Here is a 17045-nt window from a genome sequence, read left to right on the forward strand (position 1 = left end):
AGCCCCGCACAACTGCGCTCTCTGAAGGGGGGGGGGGTGCTGTCACGCCGCCGGCCCCGCTGCCGGGCCCTTCGCACATGTGCCTTCCCAGCCCCTGCGCTCCGGCCGCTGGGCTTCATCCTCAAGAGGCTTCTCCTGAGGCCCGGGGCAGAGGTCTGCTTCTGGGGCTCCGCTGAGGCCTCCCGATGGGGGGCGAGGGGGAACCCCGGAAGACACGGTTCCCACCTGTTTTCCCACCCCAAGCCCTTCCCCCTTGCCTTCCTCTCATTACAGGATCCATAAAACTGCCAGAGTCTTTGGTTCTGGCACCCTGGACAGTGAGGTGACCCCCACATCCGTGCTGACCCTCCTGGCCCTGGACTGGCGCGCGGTTCCAGGGAGGACAGTGAGGCGGGAGGAGCCCGGCCTCCTCTCACACGCTTGCTTCTGCCGTCCCAGTAAGCGATCAAAGGCTTCACTCCCCTGGGTTTGGCTTGTTGCTGTAAATCAGCTGCTCTGACACCTTTGCTGTCGCTCGGGCTCGGCCGCGCTCCTGACAAATGGCAGTTGTTTCTAACATTATTTTGACCCCAGAACCTTCTACCTTCTGCTCTGGGAATCTGTTGTTATCCGGAACCTCTCAGAGAAGATGCGGTGCTCTGAGACACTGGACACCAAATCAGCCAAATATGCTGCTTCATAAATAAAACTCCGTCAAATGTCACTTAGAGAAACACAGCATTACACTTAGGTGTGGGTTTTAGTCTTCCCAGATGCATTCAGCTCAAAGCTCCTAGAATTCAAGCCAGAGACTAGCTCCTTCTTTCCTTCCTGGCTGCTCTGCCATCCCCAGATGCTATTTTCATTCATTTTACTTCCACCAAAAATCTAGTCTTTGTTTAGATTTGGCCAAAGTGCACTCAAGATAACCTAATCATAATGGCATTTTCATGTAGAAGGCTCTGGCTTTCTCAGAGTGCCAGCCTCGCAACTCCTCAGCATCACGTCCGGGGAGTACCACCCTGACTCTCAGGAAACCCTTGCAGGTGATGCGTATAGAAGGTCCAGTTCCCGCACAGTGTTCACCTGCACTGGGTTTTTACAAGAGTTCAGGACACTTTCCACACCTGCCTCAGGCAGGGAGCTCTCTCTGGTTTATCCAGAATTCAAAAGGCACTGCTAAGAGCAGTTTTCCATTCCAGACTTTTCTCTCAACTGTGACACACCTTTTGAGAGTCAGGCCCTGCTGCCACCCAGCATAACTTAAAATGAACTCCCACCGAAGGAACTAGAGTCTCCCAGAGCCTGAAGAAGCCCTGGCTCAGGACATTTACACTCTTCTCCCACCTGGACCCCCACCGCCTCACCCCTTCTTTTACGTTGTCCGCTCCTTCAGGGACATGGCACCATCTTCCTGGCCGGATTGCTGCTCCCAGACTCCGCCCCGCTCTGGGCGGGGTGTGTCCTGCTTATGCTAGGGTCCCCACGATTAACACGGTGCTTTCCAAAGAGCAGATACTCAATTCACGTTTGGCGAATCAGTGAGCCAGTGAGAGAGACTTCTTCTAAGACTTTATTTCTCTTACATTCTTGAATAAGCCAAGTGTATCTAGGTCTATGTCATTTAACATATATATCGTTTAATCTTACATAACAGCAGACTAAGAGAGAGAAGTGTGTCTAAGAGTTAGCGATCTTTACATTTCTCCTCTATTCCTTGAGCCCCTCAGTTTTAGGGCTGGGCTCTCTCACATTTCCAGGAAAATTCCTATTCTAATGCCGTGTCATCTTGTTCCAGATCACAGAGAAAGATGGAGAGGTTCTCAATTTGTTTTGCAAAATAATGAAACTCTTTTTTTTAAACATTTTTTATTGCTTTATAATCATTTTACAACGTTGTATGAAACTCTTATTTTTAAATGTGATAAGCAGCTATAAATGTGTGAACCCTGTCATTCATAAGCTTCGATTCTGGTGCTAATTAAACTTTCTATTATACGGAACAATATTTGAGAAAACAACAACGAAAGATAAATGTCTAAATTACCCATAACCAAGAGGAACACAAAGATGCTCTGCAGTGCTCCCTCTAGCCCCACCCTGGCCCTCCACTACTCTGAACTTCGGCTGTTGTCTTCAAATGAAGGGCGAAGAATCTGCTTCCGACTTCACTCAGGGCGGGAGGGGCTGCTGGACGTGGTACTGGAACTTGCAGAGGCCACGGCAGGAGTATCATCCCCGGAGGCAGCGCTGGCCTGGGCTCTCTCTTCCTCATCTCTCAAAGCTTCCTCATACCAGGATGGCAAGGAAGTGAGGTCGGTCCCACTGAGCCTGGCAAAAAACTTCAGGATTTTCATCTTGCTGGTTTCCGCATGGGCCCTTGGACCCCACAGGAATTCGTAGCTGGGGGGATCACTGTTGGGCACCTGCCGGTACTCCAGATATTGTTCCTTCACTAGCTCTTGGGTGGCGAGCTTCCTGGGCTCCCCGTAGACCAAATCCTCCTGCCCGGGATACACCCTCATCATGCTCAGCATATCCCAGAGTTTCTCCTCGGGGACACAGTTGCCCTCCATGAAGATCATCCCCAGGAGAAGTATCAGGAAGCCGGTCTTGGGCAAGCCCTGGTCATCGCTCAGCATCCCGTCGTAGGTGAGGTCTAGTGCTCTGACGATGGCATAGGTGTGGCTGGCGGGGTCCACTTCCTTTACTTCAATGCCAAGGACGACCTCCATGCACTCACAGACTTTCTTGAAGATCACAGGGAAGTGGTCCTTGTCCTCTTTGATGACGTTCATCAGCATCTCTGCCTCGGTGACTGGCTCCTTTGTTATGTATTTGACACTCAGGTACTCCACCAACTTGGCCACCCTCATGTTTAGCACTTCGGGATCTAGTGTCGCCTGGGAGGTGCTCGGCCCCTCCTCTTCTTGGCTTCTGGGACTCTCATCGGACTGACTCGATGGAGTGGCTGTGGTGGCAGTGGGTGAGAGGCAGGCTCTCGGAGGGCCCTGGAGAGGCTGCAGAGCTCCAGTGGCAGGCACCTCCTCTGGGGGGCCTGGGATCACGGGAGTGAGAGAGGAGGAGGAGGGGGCAGAGGTGGCGGCGGCGGCGGCTTCTTCCTCCTCACCCATGGGAGCCTGCACACCTTCCAGGCTCTGTGCCTCTTTCGGGGCCTGAACATCTTCCTCAGGCTTGCAGTGCTTACTCTTCTGATTGAGAGACATGATGGCCTGTGTTGGCGACAGCCAGCAGGAGGCTGGGGACCTGGGGAAGAGAGGGAGAGTGTCAGCAGCTTCAGCTGAGAAACTCCCCCAGGATGGCTGTGACTAAGGCCACTTGCAGGTTCCCTCTTTTGGGGTGTTTCCGGGCGTCACAGGGCTCCTATCCCCCTGGTTGGCCTAAGAACTGAAAGAGGAAGTGACGTAGTTCCTCAGGGTGTAGCCCGAGGACTCGAGGGCTGAGAGGAGGCTGGGAAGGGTCCAACGCTGTGGATTCTCTCTGTTCTGGGGTGGGTGGGGCCCTCGGTAGACATTCGGGGTGTACACCTCTCTCTGACTTCTGGTATAGCCTGGGCCTTCTCTGACATGCTAGCCTGAGAACACGTGCCTCAGACCAAGGCTCTCACCTCCCGGCTCCTATAGCTCCTATAAGAATCAAACCCCTCAGGATGCAAACTACAGGCACAGTCGTGGGTCCCCCAGTGTTGACAGGAGCGGTGTGTGATGTCCCAACTGTGCCGGTGTGAATGGTTCCCTCAGTGCCCCTTCAGAGTCCTGACCTTTCCTGTCAGGATCTGGGCCCCATCACTCCGCTGACATCCCCAGACTCTCCCCTGAGGAGGAAGTGAGGGGGCATCGCATCTGACACTGGCCCGGGGCCTCCCGGGGCTGCTGGCAGGGGCTGTGCGGGCTTCAGTGGGGGCCTGTTTATCTAGGGGAGGAGGGCCCACTATGTGACTGATCTCTACTCCTGACAGGGCCCGCTCCAAACCCCACCTCAGCTGACCAGACTTTGCATCCCCAGATTGAAGCCTTGCCTCCCTGAGGGGAACCATCCCCCCACCCCCACCATGGTGGAGTGAGACCTGTCACAATGGCCACCTCTGCTAACTGCCTCTCAGCTATGGCACAGGGACTGGGCCCATCTCTTCTGGGGTGGGGGGACCCTCAGAACTCCTACAGGGTACCCGCCTTTACACTGGGCAGTTTCTCAGCCCACCCTTCCCCTGCCCCCGCTTGACGTCCCCTCAGACCTCCGTGAGACAAAACGAAAGAGATGCCAGGCCGGGGAGCAGCAGCAGGCAGCTTTCTGTGGGCGCCCTCCCTCCGAGTGAGGCCCCCCTCAGCCCTCCTCAGTGTAGTCACAGGTCCTCCTGACAGAGTTTAGGCCACCTGCATCCTCCGTCCCTCAGGCCGTGGAACCAACCTCCCTGAGACCCCCGCCAAGGACGTGTGGAGGCTCGAGGGAGGTGCCTCTGCCCCACAACTAGAGCCAGATTTCCGCGGGGTCCTCTCTGTCTGCCAAAAAAAATCGCCTCAGTTGTCCCTCAGGGGCCTCACCTTGAAGTCTAGCGGCACCTGGGACTCCTCCTTCTGCTGGCACGGGCCACACCCCAACGACGACGCCTCCCCTCCTTCAGACTCCTAAAGCGGAAGTAGAGAGACGTCACATCCGGGAACCCTGCCTGTAGCACCTCCTGGTTGACAGCAAGGGCGGCAGGGCGCTAGCTAGCGGCTGGGGGAACTCCCTTCCGTGGTACTTTGGAGTCCTTGCTTTTAGGCCTAGCAGAGGCAGGGCCTTCGCCTGCTGCCTGCTGCTTGCCCCTTCACACCCAGCTTCTCATCTCCCTGAGATCCCTGATCCAGAAGTTGGGAGAGGGCGATTATCCTTCCAGCCCTTCCCTTGGTCTCTCGGGCTGACAGCCTTGGTGGGGGTGAATTTCTGTGCAGACCCCTCTGGTTCTAAGGTGGGGGTATCTCAGTCCTCCTCAATGGTTTCGTATTTACTCCAGACAGAGCCTGGGACACCTTCCTTCTGCTGGCCTGAGGATTTGTCCTGCAGGTCAAGGGCACCATTGCCTTGAGACAATGAGTTGGGGGGGTGGAGTTGGGGGGGTTGTCTGTCAACCATATCTGGGGCCTCATATGGCAGATAGAAAAGGCCGGCGTCGGAGGGAACCCCCCTCTGTTTAACAGTGGTGGGAGGTCTCTTCAGAAGCCTCACATTGAGGACTGTCACGGTCTGGGAATCCTCCCTTTGCTGACCTGAGTCGAGTCACCTGGGTTGCAGCCTCATCTTCAACTTCCCAAGGCTGAAGCCAAGAAGCGCTACATCCAAGTGTTACCGAGTCCAGACTTGTTCTGCTCCCTGCAAGACAGGCCAATAAATTGGGAGACGAGGTGTTGGGGCAAGGAATAGCGACTTTATTCAGAAAGCTGGCATACCAAGAGGATAGCTGACGAATGTCTTGGAGAACCATCCTGCTCAGGTCAGAATACAGGCTCCTTTCATATAAAAAAAACAAGGGAGGGGGTGTGGTTGATTGTTGCAATCTTCTTGCTGCAGGCATTCTTTGTTCTTGCAGCTGTCCACGTGGGCCAAGTCGTGGTGTCCCTATAAACATCCAACAAAACAAAGGTTATTCTCTATTACAGTTCTCCACTGTCAATGTCCAATCCACAGTCTTGTGGGAAAAGGGGCGATGACCGCTCTGGCTACTTCCTGCTGAAAAGGGGCAATGAGGGGGTCATTATGGAATGGAATTGATCAGCCTTGGTCAGGGAGCACTCCTGGGCATCTTTAGTCAGTAGTATAATCTCTCTCTCTTTTTCTTTTCTTTTTTTCTTTTCTTTACAACTATTTGATTCTGATAAAACTCCTTGGTGCTTTGTTGAACTTGAAGTTTTGGTTCCAGTTTCCAATACATGTTTATTACTGTTAATTTTTTCCCACTGTACCATAATTACACTAGATTCTTGTGCTATTCAGTTCATCAAAAGACTTAGAATGGCGTCATGATGCCTCCAGGCGACTAGTTCTATAGAGGCTAGTGGTTGTCACTCCTTCCATCTCTTTATCTTATAAGACCCAAAGTATGGGTTCTTGGTAATTCAGGCTATTTTGTAAGGTTAAAGACCTGTGACCTTCTCCCTGGAGATGGACTCAGAGACCAAGCATGATTATAGCTTTGATGACTGGAATAAAGTAGAAACAGTAAGAGCAATAGCTTTAGTTTTAACAGTGGGCCTGGAACTGTGAGTAGCAACTGGTCAATCAGGTCAGTTGAATGTTTTAAGGGCAAGCATAAGAATAAGCAATCTGTTAGCCTAAGTGCAGCCATTTTATTAATCCTCCTTAAAAATCCACACTGTCAGTTTCTCTCATTCCATTTCTATGGAAATAGGGAGATGGGCATCGTGTTCCTGCTGAACGGAGGCATCATTTGGGGGCCCTTGAAATGGAATGGGTGAACCTGATCTTGCCATGTGGCTGGGGGCTCAGAAAGAGCCTCAGCTGCTCTTTTCCTGCACATTACACAATGGAAAACAGTTTAAATATTAGATACATACCAACTTCTGTTAACAGAAGTGATAATAGAAACTGTAGGATTCCCTTAAGAATGGATTTGAGAGCTTGGGGTATCTATGAAAAGAGACCAGAAAACCAGGTGTTAACTTGGGCTATAACTTTTCACACATATGCATCTGAATCCCCTACATTATGTATTGGTTGTTTTATGTTCTCCAGGGCAGTTATGATGTTCCTGGCTTTATCTGGTATAAAAGTACAGCAGGCAGTATGAATGCAGAAACTCAATAACTATAAGAGGAGAACTTAAACCCATAAGGTTGTAGCTACAAGTTGCCAGCAGGCACTGCTTTGAAAATGGCTGGTGACATTCTAATTTTGACACCACTCAGAAAACTCAGGTTCTCAGCAATACAGAAACTTGTCTGAAATCACATCTACACTGGTTACCTAGTTTTACCTTGGGTGTCTGAACTACAGTTATTCCATTTTCAAATGCATTTCTATCTTTAATGGCCAAAGCTGATGTTACCATTAATGATTTTAGTGCTTTTTCAGATATGAGGAGATGCAAGAATTTGGGCTCATAAAATCTTTTCCTGAAAATATCTATCTGAAGGCCTGTTCAGCCTGTTTTCCCAGAGCACAGAGCACCTCATTCCTGATTTCCACCCTGAACTCCTTTCAGGGTGTGTTGGAAGTCAGCGGCTGCAGCGTGATTTGATCCAAGCAGAGGTAGACAGCAAGTGCCAATGTGATCCAATCCTTGTAGAGGCAGATGGCGAGGGCCCTCATGATCATAAATTTGACCATGGTTTGGCATGACCATTTTGTCCCACGGTGCTAGGAATGCTTATTCCTAGGTCAGGCAAGGATTTTATTGACAGGCCAGTCAATGTGCTATTATGGGACTAGCCTTTATTAACAGTAGCAAAAATGTCTCTGAACCACCTGTCTTACTAGCCTGTTATGATCCAGGAGAATATTCCCTCTTGTTACTTCTTCCCATATCTAGAGTCTCACTATTACAATCATTGGTCTCATACAGAAGTATATAGCTGGTCTGCTGTTTCAAGTTGCCTAGTCATTATTTTATCAGAGGCTCAGTCATGTATTTGGTAATGCAAAAAGCAACAATTTTGTAAAACAGGCAAAATACAAATAATATAGTTAGCAGTATTAGTAAGGTCATAAGTAGAATTTAAGCCAAGAACTTTCATTAGGTGTGGCTCAGGGTATCCCCAGGTCATCTGACTTAGTCTGTTCTGTACCAATCCTTATCTTTAAGGAAAATGTTATATAGGCATTGTTCATAAGCAAAGATATGAGCAGTCATCAAAGTAACTAGTATACAGGCCTGGTCCGGTGTCTTCGGTCAGCTGTCTACCTCAGATGTCTTCTGCTCATCCTGGCCTGGTAGCTTTTTCTCCATTTGAGCATTGTTTTAAGGTGAGCAGTCCTCTATAGGCCAGTCCAATACAGGGGCTCTTTCTGACTGGAAATTAATCCAAAAGTCAATTTCTTTTAGCTTTCACTGTGCATGGTCTAGTTAAGAGTACCTGATAAAGGGTCCTTCCATTCAGGCTGAAGATAGTTCTTTAACTCACATCTGTTCCAGTATGTATAATCCTCCGGTTGCAGGTGATGGGGCATTGGATCTTCATCCAAGGATAGATTAATGAGCTTCAGAAACGAATGTAGAGTGTCCTTTTAATGATTCAATTAAACTGCAGCAATGTAACATAGCAGCAAGGAATGATCTGGGAAGTCAGTCTTAGTAAACATAGACCTCAATTAACAAAACTAGAATTTAATATCTACTAAAATATAATCTTTCTTTCTCTAAAGTTACCCTCATTTTTATCAAATATGGCTGAATCAAGATTAATTTGTCCACAAATTAAGTCTGATTATTTGATCATATAGGCTCTTTCTCATTTGCATTTAAGTTACTTACAAGAGTATTATATCAAGTTATTATTTTTCTTGCTGACGGATTTGTAACAGATATGACAAGGTCTTACTGGACTTCTATTAAACCTAAGTACAATAATAGTTTTATGTTTAAGATGAATGAATCTAAAGACATGTCTATCTTAATCAAACCAATAGGCTTAAGCTAGCTTCAAATACCAAGTATCAATTCAGTACTGAATATTTTTTTTAGATCACACAAACCCGATTTTCATTCTGGCCAGTTTTTGTTTTTTTTTAATTCCTGAGTATTTATATAAGCATTTAATTTTTTTAAGCCACTTAAATAGAGCTCTTTTACAAATTAACTTTGGCAATGCCACATATCTACAACACACATATAGGTATGTACGAACACACAAACACAGAGACCTCATAGTTCCCATTTCAAACTTTTAGCCATGAATCAGGTACAACAATGTAAGACTCATCAGTTACAAGAGGTTGGATTCAAATTGGGTTTCTGGCAGATGGAACCAATCAAAGTTGCCTATCTAGATAACTAAACAGTTTGCTAACTTCTATGGAAGACATCTAAGATTTCTCTTTGTTTCCAAATTACTCCCTTTCTCAAAATTAGCATTCCAGAGGTGATAACAGCAGTTGAGTCATTCGTACGGGGACAGAAGTTTAGAAGTTAGAAGTTAGAAAGTCCACTAGTTGAGACCCCACTGTCAGCTGTACCTAAGGCTCTTGGGTGGCTGTTGTTATACAGGTCTTTAAAATGGCTAAGAGTCCCAGGCCCTGTCAGTCATTACCTTCCTCATTATGGGATTTCAGAAAGGCTTGTATATATGGTATTTCTTCCCATTTACCTTTTCTCTGGCAAAACAGTTCTAACTGGAGAATGGCTTAGTAATTTAACAACCGATTTTCAGGCCAGTGTTGCCTAGAGCCTTAAGTGTACATTAAAGTGAAATGCCATCTTTTTCTTAGTCACAGGCTCACTGTTGTATTTTCCCATTTATTTAAGACACGCCCCAAAGGGCTTTCCTTAGGGACAGATGGAGTATTTCCCATATCTATAAGTTTAAGAACAATAGGACACAAAAGGTGCAAACAAACCCCAGTACCAAAAACACAAAGTATCACATGACTAAACACAAAACTGAAGCCATCTTTCCCTTAGGCGTGGGTTCAGAGCTGTATGTAATCAGACCACTTATTCAAAATGTGCCTCAAAGAACCTTCTTTAGGGATAGTTGAAACGTTCCCCTTTTTTTTTCTAAGACATGAATATAAGACAAACAAAACACAGACGACACACACAAATGCCAACATCCAAAGAAACAAACGAACCAGTTCGCAAATCGGGTGAAAGGCCAGCAACTACTTCCTGTCACCAACAGGGCGCCCCACTAAAACAACTGGCTCGCTCCAGAGGAAAAGCCTGAATGGAGAGGGATGAAGCTCCTGGCTGTACACACCAGAGCGCCTCACCCTACTGTATGGAGCCCTTCTGCCCCCAAGTGTCAATTCTTTGCTCCAACTGCCAAGCACTGGGGCAGCCGGCACCGCTTCAGGGAATTTTGACAGGAAAATCCTCAAGACAAGTGGTCCTGGCGGCTGCTAGGGCCTCACCTGAAAAGTCCCCAAACGGGGTCGGCTGGCCACGAGCAGCAAGGCTCCTGGCTGGCTTCACCAAAATTGTTGCTGAGTCGAAATTCATTCTGCTCACTGCAGGACAGGCCAATAAATCGGGAGACAAGGTGCTGGGGCAAGGAGTAGCAACTTTATTCGGTAAGCTGGCAGACCTAGAGGATGGCAGACTGACGTCTTGGAGAACCATCCTGCTCTAGTCAGAATACAGGCTCCTTTCATACAAAAAAACAAGGGAGGGGGTGCGGTTGATTGTTGCAATCTTCTTGCTGCAGGCATTCTTTGTTCTTGCAGCTGTCCACGTGGGCCAGGTCTTGGTGGCCCTGTAAACTTCCAACAAAACCAAGATTATTCTCTATCACGCAAGGACCCTGCATAGGGCCTCCAAGGGCTGAAAGCAGGCTCAGACGGGGCTGAGGCCCATTCTGGTCCATCTGGAAGGTCAGTTCAGTCGTCCGCCAGTATCAGCACTCTGACCCCTGGAGCTGCCAGAGCCCTCTCCTTCTGTGAACCCAAGCCTGCCTCCCTCTAATCACGGTGGTCACCTCGGGGTTCCCAGAGTTGGAAATGAGAGGGGCGGTGCCTAACCTCCTAGACCTGCCAGCAGTCCCCCAGGGCCCACATCAGGGGTGGGATTCTGGGGGGTCCAAACTAGTTCTGTGGAGGGTGGACACGCCTCAGTCCTCGCTCTTGAGAGCTCTCAGCTGGCTCCTCGATTAAATGCTCTCTGGGAGATTCCTTTTCTGCCAGCTGTGAGCATTTACCCAGCTGCAGATCTTTTGGAGAAAGGTTTTGGTTCCCTGGCTAGATGCTAGAGGGGAGAGCAGGCGCCGGTGATGGATGGTGGAGATTCAGGAAAGAAGCTCACCTTCCTATGGGTCTCTTCACCTGCCAGAGATACACTTCGGAAACACTTTGTTCTAAACGTTTATTTTCTACACGGAAGTGGCTGAGCAGCGTGATTTAGGGAGTTTCTGCTCTTCTGAGGTTATCTAACATTGCATTGTCCAGTATAGTCATTTCCATTTTTCTTAAGCCTCCTTGATATTAAGAAATACATTTTATGTCTCTACCAAGCATGTGTGTACGTGTGGTTCACCCTTAAGTATGCTATTCCATTTTTAGGACATTTAAAAAGTTCTCTTAAAAGATTTTTTTAAAGGCCAGGCTTACTCACAAAAGTGGTTTCAGGTGGTGATTAACACGGCTTCTGGAGTCATACTGCATCGATCAACGTAATCTTTCCTGATATATGGTACTAGCCTGGGCCCACTGGCACCTGTGGTCTGAGAGGATGCCTCAGATTTCTTCAATGAAGCAGGGGCAGAAGTTTAAAACTGTTCCTCCCACCTATACCCTGTACCTTATTCTGCCATCTATTTCAGGCCAAGGACCCTCCCAAAGTTGCCTGCCCCCTCCCACTGTCCCACCAAGTACCAATTCTTCCTTCTCCCCAGGGCTTTCTTGTGTTTTCTTGTTTAGATTTGGTTGTTGATATTTTTTGTAGGCTGAAAAATGGCCCTCCCCAAGGTGTCATACCCCAGTCCCTAGAAACTGTAAATGCGGCCGTCTTTGGGAAAAGGGTCTTTACAGATAGGATTAAGAATCTTTTGATGAGGGATTAGTCTGAATTATCCAGGTGGGCCCCAAATGCAATCACATGTAGCCTTACAGGAGGGAGGCAGAAGAGCTACTCGGAGAGGCTGACCTTGCAGATCCCAGGCAAGTCTCCACAAGCCAAGGCGCGCCGGCAGCTACCGGAAGCGGAAGAGGTAAGGAATGGGTTTTCCCCCAGAGTCTCCCGAGGGAGTGCTGTCTTGCCGGCATCTGATTTCAGCCCAGTGAAACTGATTTTGGGCATCTGGCCTTCCAGAACTGTAAGAGAATAAATGTTCTGTTGCTTAAGTCACTCAGTTCATGGTAGTTAATACAGCAGCCCTAGGAGACTAAGACACCATTGTTTATTTGCTTTTATTCTCCCTTCTGTAGTTCTCCAGGCTTGATTTTGGGCATGCAAGACAGCGGTCCAAACTTGATTGTCATTTCCGCAACTACAGGTAAGGCACGAAATCTGTAAATAACTCAAGGAGAATTGATATCTTTCCAATATTTTGTTTCACCTCAGTGCATATGGTACACTCCTATTTATTTGGGACTTTTTAAAAAGTCTGAATCTATCAGTAAACTTTTATATTCACCTGCCTCCCTATAGCATATGCTTTTGTGATTTGTAATTCCTCTTAGGTGACTTTTGCATTGTGTTGCTGCTGTGAATGGGATGGTTTGTTATTACATGTTCTTATTAGTCATTGCTTTTGTGTGGCAAGGCTCTTGATTTTGCTATATGGACCTCCCATACACTATCTTTTCTGAAGGCCTTAATTTTTTTGAATATTTGTATTCACACACACCTATTCCTTTTAATTTTCTAGGAAGATGATATTGTTACCAAAAACAGTATATCTTTCTTTTCAGCATTTATGTATCTTATTTATTTTGATATCCATATGTCTGGATTTGTATTGCAGTGCAGTTTTGAACAGTAGAGGTGAGAGTGTCTGTCTTGTTTCTGACTTTAATGACAATGCTTCTAATTTCACAACTATGTTTGCTGTAGAATTTAGGAAAAGCAAGTTTTCCTTCTATTCTTAGTTTGCCAGCAGTGTTTACCATGAACTCATGTTGAATTTATTTCAAAGGCTTTTCCTGCACCCGTTGGTACAATCAAGTGTTTTTTCCCTCCTCTAATTTGTTAATGTAGGGAATTGCAATTGAAAGTATTTTCTAATGTGAAATCATATTTTCATTTCTTGGGCACAGCCCATTTGCTCACTTAATTCACTGCTCTGTTGACCATGCTACTTTAAGATATTTACTCCTATGTGAACGAGCTTGGCTCAAGTGTTCTTTTTGTGGGTGTGGAGGGGGAGCAATGTCCTCATTTGGTTTCTGACTCAAGGAGAGCTGGCTGGGGAAAGTGAGTTGCATAATTTCCCCTCTACCTTTTTTGGGGTATGCCTTAGAAAAGTTGTTTGCTTTCTCCCTTCTGGAAGACCGCCTTGTAGATGATGTGCTGTACTTCCATTAGGAGCTATGTAATGCCTGGTTATTTCTCTGTGTTGATGTTAACAGTCTATGATTATCACCTTCATCAATCCATTCGGGGTCACAGAATGCTCATTCTCGTATTCCTTCTTCCTTGATTAGCTAAAATTCCTGTGTATGTGGAAACATTTCCCTGTCCACGGTTTGGTTATCCTGAGGGAACATGTTATGTTCCCTTATATTAAAACCTCTTCATCTGAATTTTGTACAAGTTTATTTAACTTGTTCCTAATTTTTCTTTAGTAATTGATTATATTTGCAAATGCGATTATCTTAAACCTGATAAAGGGTATCTACAAAAAATCCACAGCTAACACCATATTTACTTGTTGAAAGACTTACAGCTTTTCCTCTAAGGTCAGGAAGAAAATAGAAAGTGTGCCTTCACCCCTATAGTTAACATTGTACTGAAGGTTTAGCCAGGGTGAGTAGGCAAGAGTACAAAAGCCATTCAGATTGGACAGAAGTAAAAATATCTTCTATGTTCATAGCTGACACAAGAATGTATGTAAGAAAGTCCTATGGAATCCCCCCCACACACACACACACAAACTACTAGGGCTAATGAGATTTCAGATACATACATCAACTGTATTTCTATAAACTAGCAATGAAGAATAAAAATTAAAAAAAATCATTTCTATTTACTATAGTATCAAAACCCAAAATATTAGGAATTTTTTTTAAAAGATATAAGACTTGGACACTTAAATTTACAAAACATTATTGAGAGAAATTAAAAAAGACCTAAATAAAGTTATCCTGTGTTCGTTGATTAGAAAACTTAATATTGTTAAGCTGGGAATACTCAAATTGATCAACAGATTCAATCTAATTGTTATCAAAATCCTAACTGACATTTTTGTAGAAATTAACAAGCTGGTTCTAAAATGCATGTGGAAATTCAAGGGGCCCAGAATAGCCAAAAAATCCTGAAAAAGAGGAAGCAAGTAGAAGGACACATACTTCCCAGTTTCAACAACAAAGGTGCAATAATCAAGACGGTGTAGTATTGGCAGAAGGATAGATGTGTAGATCAATGGAAAAGAATTTAGAGTACAGAGATACACATGTACATCTCGGATCAACTGATTTTTCAAGAAGGTTACCAAGACAATTCAATGTAGAAAGAATACCCTTTTCAACAAATGGTACTGAAGTAACTTAAAAATCATGTGCAAAAGAAGACTTTGTACCCCAATCTCACAACATATATAAAAATTAACTCAAAATGAAAATGGTCCCCAGGCCTAAATGTAAGAGTTAAAAGTATTAAACCTTTAAAAGAAAAACATAGCTATAAACCTTCATGACCTTGGATATAGTCATGCTTTTTAGATTAGACACCAAAACTACAATAAAAAAAAGGAAATTTGACTTCATCAAATTGAGAAATTTTGTGCATCAAAGGACATTTTCAAGAAAATGAAAAGACAACCCACCTAATGGGAGAAAATATTTGCAAATTATGTATATATCTGATAAGGGTCTATTACCCAGAGTGTATAAAGAACTCTTACAACTCAACAATAAAAAGACAAACACAGGCATACCTCTGAGATTCTGTGCGTTCAGTTCCAGACCACTGCGGTAAAGCGACCAGCGCAATAAAGTGAGGCATACCAAATTTTCTGGTTTCTCAGTGCATATGAGTTATGGTTACACTATATTGTAGACTATTAAGAAAGCAGTAGAATTATGTCTAAACAATGTACATACCTTTATTAAAAAATACTTTATTGCTAAAAAAATGCTATCACCTGACAATACTGGGTTGCTGGAAAACTTCAATTTGTAAAACACAAACAGAATCCTCCCCCAAACCCTGTATTATCTGCGAAGCCCAATAAAACAAAGCATGCCTCTAACCCAAATAAAAATGGGCAAAAGGCTTGAATAGATACTTATCTAGTGAAGATGTACAAATGGCCAATAAGCACATGAAAGATGCTCAACATCACTAGTCAGGGCAATTCAATCAAAACCACAATGAGATACTACTTCACACCCACTATGTGTATTATTTTTTTAAATGGAAAAATAACAAGTGTTAGCATGGATGTGGAACAGCTTAAAACCTCTTGCACTGCTGGTGGGAATGTAAAATGGTGTACCCACTTTCAGAAATTGTTTGACTTTTATCTGTTGACCTTGTATCCTGCAACCTTGTTATGCTCATTAGTTCTAGGGGTCATGCTGAGATTTGAACATAGGTATTGGTCTGGTGGGCACAGGTCTAAAGAGAGCATGTATCACACTAGTCCTCTGTGTGGTATAAAGGCCCTCTGCACAATAAAAAGGCAAGTGAGGTGCTCTTCTTGGATGCAGCAGCGAACCATTTCTGTAGGCTGAGGGTTTAAGAAAATCTAGAGGTTCAAGGTTCTCAAATTCCTTTATGCAAGTATCACTATTCCATATTCCAGCTTCCAACTCCTCCCCTTTTAGGGCTCTGACTTTGGCACAGGACACGTGCCACGCATAAGAATCCATTCGACGTTTTTCTGAAATTGTGCTACTCCAGCAATGAAGTCCAGGGTCTGATCTTCAACTCAGTCAAACCTGTGGTAGCAGGAGATGAGTCTCTTTAAACACTGCTAAAGAGCATCGTACGCTTTGCTTTGAATTGGGGATCAATTGAACTGAACCTGTTATTTTTTCTTTGCAAAGTATGACTGCTACTGAACAATGGCCACCCAATTTCACAGTTGTTATCACAATTTCTTCCTGTTCTGTTAAATGCCAGAGAGATTGCATATGTCAATACATTCCCTTTCACCTGTACCTCGTCTTAGTTCGCCACAGGTGAATAGCTTAACTGTATTACCACCACACTCCAGGGAATAGTAATACGCAGCCTACAACCAGTGATTTTGCCAGTGGCCAAACTCTGTATCCCCTCTTACAATCTGCTTCCTAGGAACATTAGTGATACCAATTGTCTTAGCATGTGTTTCTTGAGGGAGCATGAGAAGGATATTCTTGGGCAAATGATTTAATGATGGAGTGCTCTCAGGAAGTACCTGTAAGTAAGTGAGGGAAGCGGCTAGGTTGAGGAATGAAGTGTAGCAAAGATGTGGATTCAGCTTAAGACTAGCTTCACCTGTTTCCCATGGGACCTCTGAGGAGTGAATGACACAGGGGCTGTGTTGCCTAGTGGCAAGGGAGCAATGTCTATAGCATTGTATCAGTAGTTCATAGGGATATACCACATTTTATTTATCCACTCATCAACTGATGGGCATTTGAGTTGCTTTGACTTTTTGGCTACTATGAATAAAACTACTATCACAAATAAAGCTGTTATCCTATTTACAATAGTTAAGATACGGAAAAAAACCTAAATGTCCAATGACAGATGACTGGATAAAGAAGTTGTGATATATTTATACAATGGAATACTACTCAGCCATAAAAAAGAATAAAATAATGCCATTTGCAGCAACATGGGTGGACCTAGAGAATATTATGCTTAGTGAAGTAAGTCAGACAGAGAAGGACATACTATATGATATTACTTACATGTGGAATCTAAAAATAATACAAATGAATATATATACAAAACAGAATCACACTCACTGACATAGAAAACCAACTTATGGTTACCCGGGGGGAAGGGGCTGGGAAGTAGTAAATTGGGATTTTGAGTCTGCAGATACTAACTCCTATGTATAAAATAGATAACAATTTTTTACTGTGTTGCACAGGGAACTATAATCAATATCTTGTAGTAACCTATAATGAAAAAGAGTATGAAAAGGAACATGTGTATATGTGACTGAAACATGCTGTACACCAGAAACTGATGCAACATTGTAAAGCAACTATACTTCAATTTAAAAAATTCAAAATACACTGAT

The 17045-nt window shown here is 44.9% G+C and overlaps 1 protein-coding gene across 1 annotated transcript; it reads right to left on the reverse strand.

The window, feature by feature from the left end:
• Positions 1–1723: 1723 nt before the first annotated feature.
• Positions 1724–5348, reverse strand: LOC105067085 (putative MAGE domain-containing protein MAGEA13P). The gene is made up of 3 exons (XM_045514891.2): positions 5247–5348; positions 4542–4625; positions 1724–3246 (listed from the first exon to the last, which is right to left on the reverse strand). Exon 3 carries the CDS (start codon positions 3204–3206, stop codon positions 2148–2150), a length of 1059 nt encoding a protein of 352 aa, XP_045370847.2. The 5' UTR covers positions 3207–3246; positions 4542–4625; positions 5247–5348; the 3' UTR covers positions 1724–2147.
• Between the last annotated feature and the right edge of the window lie 11697 nt (positions 5349–17045).

Source organism: Camelus bactrianus, chromosome X, assembly GCF_048773025.1.
Source record: "Camelus bactrianus isolate YW-2024 breed Bactrian camel chromosome X, ASM4877302v1, whole genome shotgun sequence".
NCBI lineage: Eukaryota > Metazoa > Chordata > Mammalia > Artiodactyla > Camelidae > Camelus > Camelus bactrianus.